The following is an 18,879-nucleotide window of genomic DNA, read 5'->3' on the forward strand; positions in this document are numbered from 1 at the left end:
AAACACTTTTAACATAGGCCAGGCCCTGTTGTTACCTCATATCCCAGCGATAATGTCTTGCATTGCGCCGGGGAAGAAACCACTTCAATTTGCTCAACCATTGGCTTAACTTACCCCAAGGCAAACATTTTGACTATATTAGCACAGACAGCTACAAGGATGCACTTTCATGCTAGGTTTAGGACCTTATTGAAGCTTATAGAGACCCAATCTGATGTATAGAACAATCTTTAAATGATCTACTTTGGTTTAGATACAAGAATCATGAAACCTCTTTAACACAATAAATTAATTTAACTTGGTGAACATCGTCTTTTGGACCTAACTTGCTTACCACTTTTTTTTTTTTCATGTAGATTCTCCCTTCACAGACCTCTTCCTAGAAACAAGGGTGGCTCAACTTACCCTACTCTCCCCCCTATAAGGAAGGGAAAAATACTGTTTTGGTCCTTTTAGATTTGTATTGCCTTTTTCATTATCCGTATTAAGATAAATGCTGTGCAGGTATGATGTCCATGATGTAATGTCATAGGTTTTAAGGTTTTAAAGAGGGGTGGAATGTATTCATTTTCCATAAGTGTTCTTATGTTGTTGGTTTCTAGTGGAATCATCCTTTCACTGTCTCTGAGGAAAATGGACGTGTAATGCAATGTGCCTGTTTGATCAGTGTAGTGAATGTGTGATGTGACTGATATTTCTTATACATGTTTGTTGTTTCAGTGATTTTACAACTTGTGAAATTATGTGCGTTTCAAGTCTCCAATTTTTATCTGATGTTCATATTTAAGCCAGCGTTGTCTTCAAGCGTTGTCTTCAAGTTGGTCACACATTTATTTGCCAAATGTCTGTATGGTTATTTTAACAATGTGTAAACCCTCACTGGCTTGTTTTTTAAAGCCTCAAATGAATGTCACAAATTAAAGATACAACTGTATTTTAAAAGACGTATCGACAAAGAACAACAAAAGAAGGCGTACTCTGCCAGAGGCCAGAAAAGACAGAAATTATATCCACCAAACACTGGAGGATCCAAGAAGAATAGCTTCCCATTGGGCACAGATGTCATTTCAACATCTAGTTTGGATTTACACATGGTTGTGATGTCAACTAAAGTGAATTCAACGTGAAATCAACAAAAAATGTCACCATGTAATTGAATTTATGTTAACATTTTAGTTTTTAAAAATATATATAATTCCCTTACGTTGATGACTTTTTGCAAATCCAATCTTTCACGTTGATTCAACATCATGAGATAGATTTTTATTTTTTCATGACGTGGAAACAACGTTGATGCAACCAGTTTCTGCCCGGTGGTTTATACACAACAAAAGCATCAAACCATCAAGTCCTTCAAAAATACATACAGTAAAACATTTCTATTATATTTTACGTTTGCCTTTTCACGGCCAATAACCACAAAATAATGAAAAACATTTTTTTTTTTTTTAAATAGAGCTTATATACATGAATGCTTGCAGAATATCTGTTGGTTTTTCTGCTGAGAAACGATAGAAAATAAAGAAAGGGTTTGGCACGTTCTCCATACCCATTGATGCCAGTCTCTGACCAATGAGAGCCTGGTTAACATGACATAATAGTAGATGCCACACCCTGCTCTACAGCAGAAACAGTTCATCTTTGGGGGTTCAAAGAAAGAAAGGACGACAAGCGTGTGGGTGACATCAGATCTGACCAAAACTCACTTTACAACAAACATTCATAATTCATTGAAAATAGATTAGGCTCAATCGAGAACAGTCACGGGAGACTAGATAGTGGGTTGGTGAAGTCAGCAGTAGCTAGGTAGTTTACAGTGTCGTAATATACAGGTTAGAATAGTAAGGTTAAGTACTCTATGGCTTAGTCCAGTATCTTTGTTCAGCTGCTCGCTAACACAAACAAACCTCTGTAGCTCAGCTGGTAGAGCACGGCGCTTGTAACGCCAAGGTAGTGGGTTCGATCCCCGGGACCACCCATGCACGCATGACTGTAAGTCGCTTTGGATAGAAAGCGTCTGCTAAATGGCATATTATATTATTAAGCCGGAACTCTGAACCCTGTTTCAGGAGAGGATCAGAGTAAGGCACCTTAAAGAATATCACTGTGCCTTTGGTTAAATACGTACAACAGTTTCGATTTTCTCAGTTGAATTTACACACACGCACGCACAAACACGTACTTTGAACTCAAAGCTTACCACCCATTCACAACACCTCTGACTTAAGCCTGTCTTGTATGGATGCTGCTTTGCACAAGGAAATTAACAAACTGCATTCCCCACTGCCAACCACTGGAGGGAGACAACTACACAGTAATGTGATTCTAGATGACAAGAGAAAGGGATGGACAGCATGTTTCACGATAGTGACATTTCAAATCATATTTGAATAGTAGTCTAGCCAGAGTTGAAAACTGAACCAAACCAAGTAGCAGTACAGTGTGCTGGGAGCTGAAAGTGCTCTTTTCCCAGAGAGCATCCTAAAACAGGGTCAATCTAAAGTGACACCATATACCCCATATAGTGCACTACTTTTGATTAGAGTAGTCAAACGTAGTGTGCTATGTAGGCAATAGAGTGCCTTTAAGACACATCTATTTAAGCCCCAAGAGCTAAGTGTGCCAGTCTCTCACCACATACATCTCTGGCCCAAAAGTAGTGCACTACATGGGGAATAGAGTGTAAATTGAGCCAGGGCCAGCCGAGTATTTCATGCTGTCTGTCCCAAGGTGGTTTCATCAGGCTCTTGTGAGGTGGCTCTCTGCTCAGACCACACTACCATGCTACTTTACAATGGACCAGCAACACACTACGGGCAGACAGGAGGGAGAGTTGGAAAATTAAATGTACTCCTACTATTGCACTGCACACCACAGCACAACTGAAATGTTAGAAATCAATGAGTTGTGCTTTGGAATAGTAACTTGCTTAGCCAATGCTAATTAGTTTCCTTCATATTTGGAGATTGCAATTATCTACAGTATGTGTCCACTTCAATGTGCCTTTGATGTTTAAATTGATGTACTGTTTCACTGGAACTTTATGACCCATTTAAAGTAATGAATTAGGACTAGCTTCAATGCAAGCTGTCATAAACAGTACACTAGCCTGCTGTTGCTCAGATAATTCACTGATGTGGCTTATAAGTTGTAAAGATCAACAGTACTTAATATATACTGCTGTTTTTCCCCAACTTGTTGCTAATAGAGTTATAATACTGTTCTAATACTGTTCCCACTAAGCCCCAGTGTTGACAGGAGAGTTCTCTTTTAACAGCCATGTCTGGAGCTGAGTTCCAGAGGGGGCTGAGTGAGGGCTGGTTCTAGCCCCAGAGGGGAGCCTGGTGGTGGGCTAGCTGCCCGTGAGGCCTGGCTCTCTGAGTAAAGCTCTGGTTTTCCCCCGTAGAGAGAGATATTACAGCAGTCAGTTCAGTTGGGCTCTGCTCTGTAAACCTCCCAGGTATGGAGCGAACACAGACCGCTGACTGCTCTGGGTCTGCTGCCAAACACACACACACACAGGCATGTGCAAACACACGCATGCACACACACTAACACACACACGCACGTCTCTGTTTTACTCTGCCTAACTGGGCTTATCAGAGCTCAATATTACCTAATACTTCCATCTGGAGGGAGAACCAGGAGAGCTGAGTTACAGTTTTAGAAGTTGGCTGTGTGGTCGGGAGAGTAAGTACAGTGTATGTGTGTGTGTGTGATTCAGCGAACAGGTTTCTCTCTACATACTTTAGTTCTGTGCTCTCTCCTCTTTTATTCCTGGTACTTACAGTATAAGTAGTTCATGTGTCAGCAAACCTTTGGTCCACACATCACCATACACTACCTTAGGGACCAAGCATGGACGGACAGAAATCAGAGATATGACAAACAACAGCAGACACTTGCCTGAGATAAAATAAACAGATATAGAGCACAGACACCATCACAGGAAAAAACAATTGTGTGAGAAAGTTACACGTTTTTGAGCTGCTAAAGTGCGGATGGCTGGGATAGATTGTCAGGAGGGCTGTAGAGTCCCATTAGGGGCCCAAGACGAACCACAGAGGGGTCTGAAGAGTCTGAATGGGCAATTCTCAAATGTCACCATATTCCCCATGTAGTGCACTACTTATGATCAGAGCCCCCCATGCTACATTTGGCACGGGGCATCATAATGATTCTCTGGTTGAAATCAGTTTTTCAGTTTGAAGCAACATCTGATAACTAGGGATGGGAAGGATGTCTGGACAGAAGGAGAGCACTACATGGGGAAAGGGGTGTCATTTGTCAGCCAGTATGTCAGTCCCCTGGTCTCTTCTCAGGGCTCGAAGCTGCAGACTCTGAGGTCTACAGGCTCTGAGGTCTGCAGACTGCAGTACAGTCCAGTGTGTGTGGAGCTGGGTAGAATCACAGTGGGAGGGGCTTAATACCAGTGCTGGGCTACATTCGCTGTCTCCCCCAGCCCAGTGAGAGGAAGGGATGGAGGGATAAGGGGAGAGAGGGAGGGATGGAGGGGTCACGGAGGAGGGGGCGGCCGCAGGCTCTTGCACTTCATGTCGTCCAGACCCTTCCAGTATTTGTAGTTCTCTGACAGGTGCTCCATGAGGCCAGGTAGACTGGCGAAGGCTGGGGGACACATGAGAGTGTGAGGTTAACACACACATGCACACACACAAACATATGAGCCAGCGGAAATGACAGCTGGGGCAACTGGGTCTCAGGCAGTGTGTGTGTCTGTTGTTTACTTCCTAGTTTCCAACTCATTTGTTACCCCTCTACATGAGCCTGACCTGGCAACCACCTGACAACAACCCAGCCATGTCCCCGATGAATTAAAACCTGCTGTGTGAGTGCTTTCAGTGGCTTGCGAAAGTATTAACCCCCCAAAAATCAAATGTTCCTATTTTGTTGCCTTACAACCTGGAATTAAAATGGATTTTTTGGGAGTTTGTATCATTTGATTTACACAACATGCCTACCACTTTGAAGATGCAAAATATGTTTTTTTACATTTAGCGACTTACAGGAGCAATTAGGGTTAAGTGCCTTGCTCAAGGGCACCGACAGATTTTTCACCTAGTCGGCTCGGGGATTAGAACCAGCGACCTTTCAGTTACTGGCACAACGCTCTTAACCACTAAGCTACCTGCCGCCCATAGTGTACCTGCCGCCCATGGTGTTTTATTGTGAAATAAACAAGAAATAAGACAAAAAAACTGAAAACTTGAGCGTGCATAACAATTCTATACTCTTTCGTAAAGCCCAGCTCTGTGGAGTGTACTGCTTAAAGTGGTCCTATGGACAGATAGTCCAATCTCCACTGTGGAGCTTTGCAGCTCCTTCAGGGTTATCTTTGGTCTCTTTGTTGCCTCTCTGATTAATGCCCTCCTTGCCTGGTCCGTGAGTTTTGGTGTGCGGCCTTCTCTTGGCAGGTTTGTTGTGGTGCCATATTCTTTCAATTTTTTTATAATGGATTTAATGGTGCTCTGTGGGATGTTCAAAGTTTTGGATATGTTTTTATAACCCAACCCTTATCTGTAACAACTTTGTCCCTGACCTGTTTGGAGAGCTCCTTGGTCTTCATGGTGCCGCTTGCTTAGTGGTGCCCCTTGCTTAGTGGTGTTGCAGACTCTGGGGCCTTTCAGAACAAGTGTATATATACTGAGATCATGTGACACTTAGATTGCACACAGGTGGACTTTATTTAACTAATTATGTGACTTCTGAAGGTAATTGGTTGCACCAGATCTTATTTAGGGGCTTCATAGCAAAGGGGGTGAATACAGTGGGGACATTTTTTATTTAGTCAGCCACCAATTGTGCAAGTTCTCCCACTTAAAAAGATGAGAGAGGCCTGTAATTTTCATCATAGGTACACGTCAACTATGACAGACAAATTGAGAAAAAAAATCCAGAAAATCACATTGTAGGATTTTTAATGAATTTATTTGCAAATTATGGTGGAAAATAAGTATTTGGTCACCTACAAACAAGCAAGATTTCTGGCTCTCACAGACCTGTAACTTTAAGAGGCTCCTCTGTCCTCCACTCGTTACCTGTATTAATGGCACCTGTTTGAACTTGTTATCAGTATAAAAGACACCTGTCCACAACCTCAAACAGTCACACTCCAAACTCCACTATGGCCAAGACCAAAGAGCTGTCAAAGGACACCAGAAACAAAATTGTAGACCTGCACCAGGCTGGGAAGACTGAATCTGCAATAGGTAAGCAGCTTGGTTTGAAGAAATCAACTGTGGGAGCAATTATTAGGAAATGGAAGACATACAAGACCACTGATAATCTCCCTCGATCTGGGGCTCCACGCAAGATCTCACCCCGTGGGGTCAAAATGATCACAAGAACGGTGAGCAAAAATCCCAGAACCACACGGGGGACCTAGTGAATGACCTGCAGAGAGCTGGGACCAAAGTAACAAAGCCTACCATCAGTAACACACTACGCCGCCAGGGACTCAAATCCTGCAGTGCAAGACGTGTCCCCCTGCTTAAGCCAATACATGTCCAGGCCCATCTGAAGTTTGCTAGAGTGCATTTGGATGATCCAGAAGAGGATTGGGAGAATGTCAGATGGTCAGATGAAACCAAAATATAACTTTTTGGTAAAAACTCAACTCGTCGTGTTTGGAGGACAAAGAATGCTGAGTTGCATCCAAAGAACACCATACCTACTGTGAAGCATGGGGGTGGAAACATCATGCTTTGGGGCTGTTTTTCTGCAAAGGGACCAGGACGACTGATCAGTGTAAAGGACAGAATGAATGGGGCCATGTATCGTGAGATTTTGAGTGAAAACCTCCTTCCATCAGCAAGGGCATTGAAGATGAAACGTGGCTGGGTCTTTCAGCATGACAATGATCCCAAACACACCGCCCGGGCAACGAAGGAGTGGCTTTGTAAGAAGCATGTAAGAAGTTGAAAGTCCGTGTTGCCCAGCGACAGCCCCAAAACATCACTGCTCTAGAGGAGATCTGCATGGAGGAATGGGGCAAAATACCAGCAACAGTGTGTGAAAACCTTGTGAAGACTTACAGAAAACGTTTGACCTGTGTCATTGCCAACAAAGGGTATATAACAAAGTATTGAGAAACTTTTGTTATTGACCAAATACTTATTTTCCACCATAATTTGCAAATAAATTCATAAAAAATCCTACAATGTGATTTCCTGGATCTTTTTTCCTCATTTTGTCTGTCATAGTTGACGTGTACCTATGATGAAAATTACAGGCCTCTCTCATCTTTTTAAGTGGGAACACTTGCACAATTGGTGGCTGACTAAATACTTTTTTTCCCCACTGTACATATGCACGCACCACTTATCCGTTATTTATTTTTTAGAATTTTTTTAAATAAGTTATTTTTTTCATTTCACTTCACCAATTTGGACTATTTTGTGTATGTCCATTACACGAAATCCAAATAAAAATCTGTTTAAATTACAGGTTGTAATGCAACAAAATAGGAAAAACGCCAAAGGGGATGATACTTTTGCAAGGCACTGTATGTGCGATATGCTTGTGTGTGTGTCACAAAACTACACACAGAAGCACAAAGGCTACGTTTAGACAGGCAGCCCAATTCTGATGTTCTTTTGACCAATCACGTCAGATCTTTTTACAACAGATCTTTTCCACAGCTGATCTGATTGGTCAAAAGACCAATTAGTGAGTACTTTGTGTGTATGTGTGTCTGTGCTAGTGAGTGTGTGTGTCCAGTAGGTCCTGCTTCACTGCGTCTTGACTTAACCCCTCCGGCCCCCGGATACCCTCCCCTCCCCACCCTGTCCCAGTGGCCTCTAGGAACTTTCCGTGACATCAGCAGTTTTATTGACTGTAAACACATGTGTTCTCTTCTCTGGGGGAGGGGGGTAACCTCCAGCAACACCCCAACGTCAGAAAACGGTGAAATGGGGAGTAACTGTATGCTATCCTCCTTTGACCCATCCCTTTCTCCGACCATCCCTCCTCTTCACCCCTATGTCTGGCTTCCATCCCCTTCTCCCTCCCTCTCTCCTTCCTCTGGGCTACTGTGCTCCACTGTGACATGAGAAAGAAGACATCTTTTACAGGGGTGGAGGGAATAGAAGACAGGAGAGAGGAGGAGAATAGTGGAGGGAAGGCATGGGAAAGTTCTATTCCATATTCCCCCCCCCCCTCCCTGTGGGTCCTCTGTGTGTGTGTGCGTGTGGTGTGTGTGTGTGTGTGCGTGTGGTGTGTGTGTGTGTTCTTACCATCCCAGGCATCAAACATGTCTGTGATGAAGTAGTCTATGAAGGAGATCTGAGACTTGGGGATACTACAGGTGTTCCTGTCAAAGACAGGCATGACCACCGGTAGACCCTGTCTCTTCTCCTCATCAGTCTGAAATACATGGATAGATACACACACAAGTTAACACACACACACACACACACACACACACACTGTAGTATACAAGAGATATATGAACACAGTCACACCCCATACAGATTATTATTTTTTAAAATACATGTAGATACATTTGCATCTTTCCTCAAATGCATGTAATGCCTGACAATGTTCCAGAAATGCATGGCATGACATCTATTCTACAGGGTGGCCAAAGTGGTTCCTAATTCGGCTTCTTAAATGAATCTTTATGTATTGATCAATGGAGATGGTTTTTTGGGCCACCAAGCCAAAACTGTGATATAATTGAAATTGTGATGGTGAGAAAAGAATAAAAACGTTGAATTTCACAAACATTTTACATTCTGTCATAAAGAGCATGTTCAACTTCATAAAAAACTAGTTTTTCCATCTCAAAAAAGTAAGTGGCTCTCTTCAGCTTAATTCAATCATTTAAAAAATCTAATGCCCAAGGTTGGCCACTGAGCTGTTTCTATTCTTCTTCTTCTTCTTCTTCTTCTTCTTCTTCTTCTTCTTCTTCTTCTTCTTCTTCTTCTTCTTCTTCTTCTTCTTCTTCTTCTTCTTCTTCTTCTTATTGTTATTATTATTTAAACAAAAACTATACATCGTACAACACTCCTCAATATGTCAAAGTGTAGGTCTAGGTCGTAGCGTCCAATGAGTGGTATTATACGGCTCTACAGTGAATGGTTAGCAGTGTTATGTTGCGTAAATAACCAAGTGAGAAATGGGAATTTACCACATCTGGGATAAATCCACTTGAACGGCCCTCCAACTGGTAATTACTAGTTAAATCAGCCATGTATCCCCTTGTGACAGGGAATGGAAGCTTGTTGTGTGCAACAGGGAGAGGCAGTTGAATGTAAGATTCACACACATTTTTCAGTTGGTAAAGCATTACTAGCCTGTCTATCTACGGGTAACAGGGTTGACGTGTTATGCTCGACCCGCTCAGTTTTTCACCACAAAAAATCTGAAAATGGCCAAAAAGAGTTGAAACAGCTCACCTGCTTTACACTATGATTTGACTATTAGATGTTCAATGTTTCTTTTGTAATAAATATTTTTAAATGAATAGTTTCACCATATTAAAACGAGAGTTCAGTTCACGTAACAGGCTGGACCTTAAAATGAGGGACAGATGTAAATGAATCACTAATAACATGAAATAAATAATAATCTTCATAAATAACTTTGTCAAAGCAACAGAATAACTATGGCTTTACAATGATGGTGAAAAGTCTTTTTGGGGATTAGTGGGTTAAAATCTTCCTAGAAGTCACAAATGTAAGTCTTTTTTCATATTGAAAATAAAAGTTAATGACTTCTCCATGTGGTCTATATTAAAGCGCACTTCATTTCATATAACAGGCTTTTAAAATTCTATATTGGTGCTTAATTTCTACTTAACATATCAAAGGGACGCAAAAAGCACACATTTCGTGGAAGTTCTGCTCATTGGACGTTGGTTGGAATGCTCTCGTCAAGTTTGTTTGTATATTTGACATTTGCACATGAAAGACATGGAGTCACTACATGACCGATAATGTATCATGTTTGTTGTCATTTTTGTAGTCATTTAAATGCATGTTAGTGCTTTTAGTATGCTTTTGGTATGTGTCAAGTACAATAAAAATGCATTTTGGCAAAATATATTGTAGTGACCGCAGCCTATTAGAACAGGGTTTCTTAAACTATGGTTTGGGACCCAAAGTTATGAGTAAACATGTATAATGACACACTATTTCTTCTTAATTTGGGTCATTCGAGGACATTTGGGTCTTGAGCTATTTGCCATACATTTGAATAAAAATATATATTTCTTACAAATACATTTAAATCCATGTTGGAATATATTTAACAAAACATTTCCAATTACATTTTAAAATATATTTACCAAATATATCGATAAATACATGAGAAAATATATTCTAAATACATAATTGTATGTATTTCAGAATGTATTTTGAAATACATTCAATACTTTTCCCGATGCATTTAACATATATTGTGATATACATTTTTACATACATTTATATATAAATTTTAAATACATTCCGTAATACATGTTGAATGTATTAAAAAATATATATATTTAAAATACATTATTTGGCCAATTTAAAATATTTCACATGTATCCTACGTTTTTAAAATCGAAAATATATTTTTGTCCCATACAAACATATTTTTTCCGTATGGGACAACACAAATGCATTTCCCACACCGTATCCTACCAGATAGATAGAAGGTCAGACAGCGAGATAGAGGCAGAAAGAGAGAAAGAGAGAACAAAGAGATGCGAGAGGAACAAGATAGAGAGACAGATAGAGACAGGGAGAGAAGGTAGGGAACAGATCTATAGGTGCACACAGATAGCGGAGTAGGCAGTTGTTAAGGTCAGGATTGCCAGCTGCAGACTCTGTCCGCACAAGAATTGTTAAAGCTGCTATGACATACAGTGAGGGAATTAAGTATTTGATCCCCTGCTGATTTTGTACGTTTGCCCACTGACAAAGACATGATCAGTCTATAATTTTAATGGTAGGTTTGTTTGAACAGTGAGAGACAGAATAACAACAAAAAAATCCATAAAAATGCAAAAATGTTATAAATTGATTTGCATTTTAATGAGGGAAATAAGTATTTGACCCCTCTGCAAAACATGACTTAGTACTTGGTGGCAAAACCCTTGTTGGCAATCACAGAGGTCAGACGTTTCTTGTAGTTGGCCACCAGGTTTGCACACATCTCAGGAGGGATTTTGTCCCACTCCTCTTTGCAGATCTTCTCCAAGTCATTAAGGTTTCGAGGCTGACGTTTGGCAACTCGAACCTTCAGCTCCCTCCACAGATTTTCTATGGGATTAAGGTCTGGAGACTGGCTAGGCCAATCCAGGACCTTAATGTGCTTCTTCTTGAGCCAATCCTTTGTTGTCTTGGCCATGTGTTTTGGGTCATTGTCATGCTGGAAGGAGGTTCTCACCCAAGATTTGACGGTACATGGCCCCGTCCATCGTCCCTTTGATGCAGTGAAGTTGTCCTGTCCCCTTAGCAGAAAAACACCCCCAAAGCATAATGTTTCCACCTCCATGTTTGACGGTGGGGATGGTGTTCTTGGGGTCATAGGCAGCATTCCTCCTCCTCCAAACATGGCGAGTTGAGTTGATGCCAAAGAGCTCGATTTTGGTCTCATCTGACCACAACACTTTCACCCAGTTCTCCTCTGAATCATTCAGATGTTTATTGGCAAACTTCAGACGGGCCTGTATATGTGCCTTCTTGAGCAGGGGGACCTTGCGGGCGCTGCAGGATTTCAGTCCTTCACGGTGTAGTGTGTTACCAATTGTTTTCTTGGTGACTATGGTCCCAGCTGCCTTGAAATCATTGACAAGATCCTCCCGTGTAGTTCTGGGCTGATTCCTCACCGTTCTCATGATCATTGCAACTCCACGAGGTGAGATCTTGCATGGAGCTCTGGGCCGAGGGAGATTGACAGTTATTTTGTGTTTCTTCCATTTGCGAATAATCGCACCAACTGTTGTCACCTTCTCACCAAGCTGCTTGGCGATGGTCTTGTGGCCCATTCCAGCCTTGTGTAGGTCTACAATCTTGTCGCTGACATCCTTGGAGAGCTCTTTGGTCTTGGCAATGGTGGAGAGTTTGGAATCTGATTGATTGCTTCTGTGGACAGGTGTCTTTTATACAGGTAACACGCTGAGATTAGGAGCACTCCCTTTAAGAGTGTGCTCCTAATCTCAGCTCGTTACCTGTATAAAAGACACCTGGGAGCCAGAAATCTTTCTGATTGAGAGGGGGTCAAATACTCATTTCCCTCATAAAAATGCAAATAAATGTATAACATTTTTGACATGCGTTTTTCTGGATTTTGTTGTTGTTATTCTGTCTCTCACTGTTCAAATAAACCTACCATTAAAATTATAGACTAATCATGTCTATGTCAGTGGACAAACGTACAAAATCAGCAGGGGATCAAATACTTAATTCCCTCACTGTACTATGACATACTCTCCCACTCTGAACAGAGCTGATTTAGCTGTAGTTTTGGTTCGGAGTACTACGACCTGCCTCAAAACTATTTATACACACTGCCCTCTCACCTGTGCGAAGTACTCCTCTGAGATGCGTCCAGCCCATTCTATGCAGAGCTCCAGGGGTCTGCAGGGGTTGGCCACATCAGCACACTTTATCATCATCCTCTTGATCAGCAGCCGGTTCTCTGGGCTGTTCCTGATGCTGGCTTGGCCCTCGCTGTCACTGCCTTCACTCTGTTACAGAGAAACACACAGACAAGGTCAGAGACACATTAACACACACACGCAGACACACACATATAGACGCTTAGCTTTCATTTGACATTACATTTGATATGCTCCTATAAACTTCAGATGTTGGTGTTCATGGGTCCTTTTACATGGAAATGACTGTGTGTGTGATTATACACTGAGTGTACAAAACATTAGGAACACCTGCTCTTTCCATGACTTAGATTAACCAGGTGAATCCAGGTGAAAGCTCTGATCCCTTATCGATGTCACCTGTTACATCCACTTCAATTCGTGTAGATGAAGGGGCGGAAACAGGTTAAAGAAGGATTTTTAAGCCTTTAGACAATTGAGACATGGATTGTGTATGTGTGCCATTCAGAGGGTGAATGGACAAGACAAAATATTGAAGTACCTTTGAACGGGGTATGGTAGTAGGTGCCAGGCACACTGTTTTGAGTGTGTCAAGAACTGCAACGCTGCTGGGAGGGGGGAGTGTTCTTAATGTTTTGTACATTTACATTTACATTTTAGTCATTTAGCAGTCACAAATTATTTTGTTGCTTTGTGATATTATTTTTAGTAGTGGTAAAGCTGAGATAGAATCAGGCAAGAAATGCTGCTGCCCACTAGGGCAGATAGGGCTTCAAACTGCAGTCACATGCTCTGAATACAACTATTTTCCACTAGAACAGTCCAGCTTTGCGTGTGCAAAGCTGTCATGAAGGCAAAGGGTGGCTACTTTGAAGAATCTAAAAGATAAAACATATTTTGATTTGTTTAACACTTTTTTGGTTACTACATGATTCCATATGTGCTATTTCATAGTTTTGATGTCTTCACTATTATTCTACAATGTAGAAAATAGTAAAAATAAAGAAAAACCCTTGAATGAGTAGGTGTGTCCAAACTTTTGACTGGTACTGTACAGTGAGGGATAAAAGTATTTGATCCCCTGCTGATTTTTTACGTTTGCCCACTGACAAAGACATGATCAGTCTATAATTTTAATGGTAGGTTTATTTGAACAGTGAGAGACAGAATAACAACAAAAAAATCCAGAAAAACGCATGTCAAAAATGTTTATAAATTGATTTGCATTTTAACGAGGGAAATAAGTATTTGACCCCCCTCTCAATCAGAAAGATTTCTGGCTCCCAGGTGACTTTTATACAGGTAACGAGCTGAGATTAGGAGCACACTCTTAAAGGGAGTGCTCCTAATCTCAGTTTGTTACCTGTATAAAAGACACCTGTCCACAGAAGCAATCAATCAATCAGATTCCAAACTCTCCACCATGGCCAAGACCAAAGAGCTCTCCAAGGATGTCAGGGACATGATTGAACACACACAAGGCTGGAATGGGCTACAAGACCATCGGCAAGCAGCTTGGTGAGAAGGTGACAACAGTTGGTGCGATTATTCGCAAATGGAAGAAACAAAAAATAACTGTCAATCTCCCTCGGCCTGGGGCTCCATGCAAGAGCTCACCTCATGGAGTTGCAATGATCATGAGAACGGTGAGGAATCAGCCCAGAATTACACGGGAGGATCTTGTCAATGATCTCAAGGCAGCTGGGACCATAGTCACCAAGAAAACAATTGGTAACACACTACGCCGTGAAGGACTGAAATACTGCAGCGCCCGCAAGGTCCCCCTGCTCAAGAAAGCACATATACAGGCCCATCTGAAGTTTGCCAATGAACATCTGAATGATTCAGAGGAGAACTGGGTGAAAGTGTTGTGGTCAGATGAGACCAAAATCAAGCTCTTTGCCATCAACTCAACTCGCCACGTTTGGAGGAGGAGGAATGCTGCCTATGACCCCAAGAACCCCATCCCCACCATCAAACATGGAGGTGGAAACATTATGCTTTGGGGGTGTTTTTCTGCTAAGGGGACAGGCCAACTTCACCGCATCAAAGGGACGATTGGACGGGGCCATGTACCGTCAAATCTTGGGTGAGAACCTCCTTCCCTCAGCCATGGCATTGAAAATGGGTAGTGGATGGGTATTCCAGCATGACAATGACCCAAAACACACGGCCAAGGCAACAAAGGAGTGGCTCAAGAAGAAGCACATTAAGGTCCTGGATTGGCCTAGCCAGTCTCCAGACCTTAATCCCATAGAAAATCTGTGGAGGGAGCTGAAGGTTCGAGTTGCCAAACGTCAGCCTCGAAACCTTAATGACTTGGAGAAGATCTGCAAAGAGGAGTGGGACAAAATCCCTCCTGAGATGTGTGCAAACCTGGTGGCCAACTACAAGAAACGTCTGACCTCTGTGATTGCCAAAAAGGGTTTTGCCACCAAGTACTAAGTCATGTTTTGCAGAGGGGTCAAATACTTATTTCCCTCATTAAAATGCAAATCAATTTATAAAATGTTTGACATGCGTTTTTATGGATTTTGTTGTTGTTATTCTGTCTCTCACTGTTCAAACAAACCTACCATTAAAAGTATAGACTGATCATGTCTTTGTCAGTGGGCAAACGTACAAAATCAGCAGGGGATCAAATACTTTTTTCCCTCACTGTATATATATACAGTGGGGAAAAAAAGTATTTAGTCAGCCACCAATTGTGCAAGTTCTCCCACTTAAAAAGATGAGAGAGGCCTGTAATTTTCATCATAGGTACACGTCAACTATGACAGACAAAATGAGAAAAAATAATCCAGAAAATCACATTGTAGGATTTTTAATGAATTTATTTGCAAATTATGGTGGAAAATAAGTATTTGGTCAATAACAAAAGTTTCTCAATACTTTGTTATATACCCTTTGTTGGCAATGACACAGGTCAAACATTTTCTGTAAGTCTTCACAAGGTTTTCACACACTGTTGCTGGCCCAATTTTGGCCCATTCCTCCATGCAGATCTCCTCTAGAGCAGTGATATTTTGGGGCTGTCGCTGGGCAACACGGACTTTCAACTCCCTCCAAAGATTTTCTATGGGGTTGAGATCTGGAGACTGGCTAGGCCACTCCAGGACCTTGAAATGCTTCTTACGAAGCCACTCCTTCGTTGCCCGGGCGGTGTGTTTGGGATCATTGTCATGCTGAAAGACCCAGCCATGTTTCATCTTCAATGCCCTTGCTGATGGAAGGAGGTTTTCACTTAAAAATTCACGATACATGGCCCCATTCATTCTTTCCTTTACACGGATCAGTCGTCCTGGTCCCTTTGCAGAAAAACAGCCCCAAAGCATGATGTTTCCACCCCCATGCTTCACAGTAGGTATGGTGTTCTTTGGATGCAACTCAGAATTCTTTGTCCTCCAAACACGACGAGTTGAGTTTTTACCAAAAAGTTCTATTTTGGTTTCATCTGACCATATGACATTCTCCCAATCCTCTTCTGGATCATCCAAATGCACTCTAGCACACTTCAGACGGGCCTGGACATGTACTGGCTAAAGCAGGGGGACACGTCTGGCGCAGCAGGATTTGAGTCCCTGGCGGCGTAGTGTGTTACTGATGGTAGGCTTTGTTACTTTGGTCCCAGCTCTCTGCAGGTCATTCACTAGGTCCCCCTGTGTGGTTCTGGGATTTTTGCTCACCGTTCTTGTGATCATTTTGACCCCACGGGGTGAGATCTTGCGTGGAGCCTCAGATCGAGGGAGATTATCAGTGGTCTTGTATGTCTTCCATTTCCTAATAATTGCTCCCACAGTTGATTTCTTCAAACCAAGCTGCTTACCTATTGCAGATTCAGTCTTCCCAGCCTGTTGCAGGTCTACAATTTTGTTTCTGGTGTCCTTTGACAGCTCTTTGGTCTTGGCCACAGTGGAGTTTGGAGTGTGACTGTTTGAGGTTGTGGACAGGTGTCTTTTATACTGATAACAAGTTCAAACAGGTGCCATTAATACAGGTAACGAGTGGAGGACAGAGGAGCCTCTTAAAGAAGAAGTTACAGGTCTGTGAGAGCCAGAAATCTTGCTTGTTTGTAGATGACCAAATACTTATTTTCCACCATAATTTGCAAATAAATTCATAAAAAATCCTACAATGTGATTTTCTGGATTTTGTTTTCTAAATGTGTCTGTCATAGTTGACGTGTACCTATGATGAAAATTACAGGCCTCTCTCATCTTTTTAAGTGGGAGAACTTGCACAATTGGTGGCTGACTAAATACTTTTTTTCCCCACTGTATATATATATATATATATATATATATTGTATTTTCTGTTCCCACAACTCAATGGGCAAATGTTAATGACTTTATTATGTAATAATAAACTGCACATGGACGCTAGCACACACACACACAAACAGACAAGGGGGGGTGTCTTACGTTTGAGCTGGACTCCTCGATGGCAGCCATTGGTTTGTTGATACTGTTGGCAAACTTGTTGACATGTTCAAAATGGCGGGTCATCTCTGTAGCCAGCACCATGTCTATGATGGCCTGCCTTAATGTCCGGAACTGAGTCCTAATATAAACACACACAGAGAGAGGGGGTTACAGGACCAGGATAATCAACTGTCCTCACTGTTTTCCAAGATGTTCTAGGTCCATAAAAATCTAGAATTGAATCACATCACATGATATGTTCCAGGGTAATAACCCAATATGCTCCATATCTGTCACCAGTGGTTACGTGATCCCTCTGATGGCTTAGAGCAGGGGTGTCAAACTCATTTTAGCTCAGGGGCCACATGGAGGAAAATCTATTCCCAAGTGGGCCGGACCGGAAAAATCATGGTATATATAACTTAAAAACAACAACTTCAGATTGTTTTCTTTGTTTTAATACGATCAAATACAACATAAAGCTGGAGCCTGAGGACAGTGTGTCCAAAATAGTACAAGCACAACATCACTATTAATCATAAAACACGTCAAGTTTATTTGAAAATTCTAAAGAAAAAGAACACACAAACACACAATGCCTCAGTGATTAACAGAACTGTTTCACAGATCACAGAACTATATCAGGTGTCATTTCTCAGGCAGAAATGTAGATACAAATAATGAAATCCTGTTCCCCAAACAAGTGCAAGAACCACAGAGTCAAGAATAGGTTAAATATACAAATAAAATAAAATCAATTAAAAACAATAGCACATCAACATAAAAACATATAAACATAAAGCTGGAGCCTGAGGACAGTGTCCAAAAGCACAACATCACTATTAATCATAAAACACCTCAAGTTATTTGAAAGTTCTGAGGACAAAGAACACACAAACACACAATGCCTCAGTGATTAACAGAACTGTTTCACAGATCACAGAACTATATCAGGGTGTCATTTCTTAGGCAGAAATGTAGATAAAAATAATGAAATCCTGTTCCCCAAACAAGTGCAAGAACCGCAGAGTCAAGAATAGGTTAAATATACAAATAAAATAAAATCAATTAAAAACAATAGCACATCAACATAAAAACATATAAACATAAAGCTGGAGCCTGAGGACAGTGTCCAAAAGCACAACATCACTATTAATCATAAAACACCTCAAGTTATTTGAAAGTTCTGAGGACAAAGAACACACAAACACACAATGCCTCAGTGATTAACAGAACTGTTTCACAGATCACAGAACTATATCAGGGTGTCATTTCTCAGGCAGAAATGTAGATAAAAATAATGAAATCCTGTTCCCCAAACAAGTGCAAGAACCACAGAGTCAAGAATAGGTTAAATATACAAATAAAATAAAATCAATTAAAAACAATAGCACATAAACATAAAAACATAAACATAAATCTGAAAGCGTTGCTCAAACTCCCGTAACAGTCCCGTTATTTTATCTTTGAACCGCTTCATGTCTGCCACATGTTGGGTCGCGCACACATTTTTCAGACAGGGGAAGTGAGCTGCATCACCACCGGCAAGTTGCGTCTCCCACAATGACAGCTTCAACTTGAAAGAACGTATGCTGTCATAATACTGCGTGACAACTTTGTGCGCCCTTGCAGCTGTTTGTTCAAGTTATTCAGGTGCTCTGTAACATCCACCATAAATGCAAGGTCCTGCATCCATTCTGCGGAATGAAATTCTAACACTGGTTTGCCCTTTTCTTCCATGAACTGTTCAATTTCTTCTCGTAAATCAAAGAAACGCCTCAGCACAGCACCTCGGCTTAACCATCTTACCTCAGTGTGGTATGGCAGGCCATAGATGTGGTCTTTCTCTCTGAGAAGGCTGTCAAACTGACGGTGATTCAGGCTTCTGGATCG

The 18,879-nt window shown here is 41.5% G+C and overlaps 1 protein-coding gene across 1 annotated transcript in view; it reads right to left on the minus strand.

Moving 5' to 3' along the window:
- Positions 1-1,250: 1,250 nt before the first annotated feature.
- The window catches only part of LOC121541565 (high affinity cAMP-specific and IBMX-insensitive 3',5'-cyclic phosphodiesterase 8B-like), a 105,230-nt gene continuing 87,601 nt past the window's right edge, over positions 1,251-18,879 (minus strand). The window contains exons 19-22 of the mRNA XM_041850657.2: positions 16,987-17,125; positions 12,527-12,694; positions 8,253-8,382; positions 1,251-4,626 (exon numbers count right to left, since the gene is read on the minus strand). Coding sequence (XP_041706591.2) covers positions 4,517-4,626; positions 8,253-8,382; positions 12,527-12,694; positions 16,987-17,125 — 547 coding nt within the window. The 3' untranslated portion in view covers positions 1,251-4,516. The remainder of the gene's footprint in view (positions 4,627-8,252; positions 8,383-12,526; positions 12,695-16,986; positions 17,126-18,879) is intronic.

This window comes from Coregonus clupeaformis, chromosome 27 (genome assembly GCF_020615455.1).
Source record: "Coregonus clupeaformis isolate EN_2021a chromosome 27, ASM2061545v1, whole genome shotgun sequence".
NCBI classification, from domain to species: domain Eukaryota; kingdom Metazoa; phylum Chordata; class Actinopteri; order Salmoniformes; family Salmonidae; genus Coregonus; species Coregonus clupeaformis.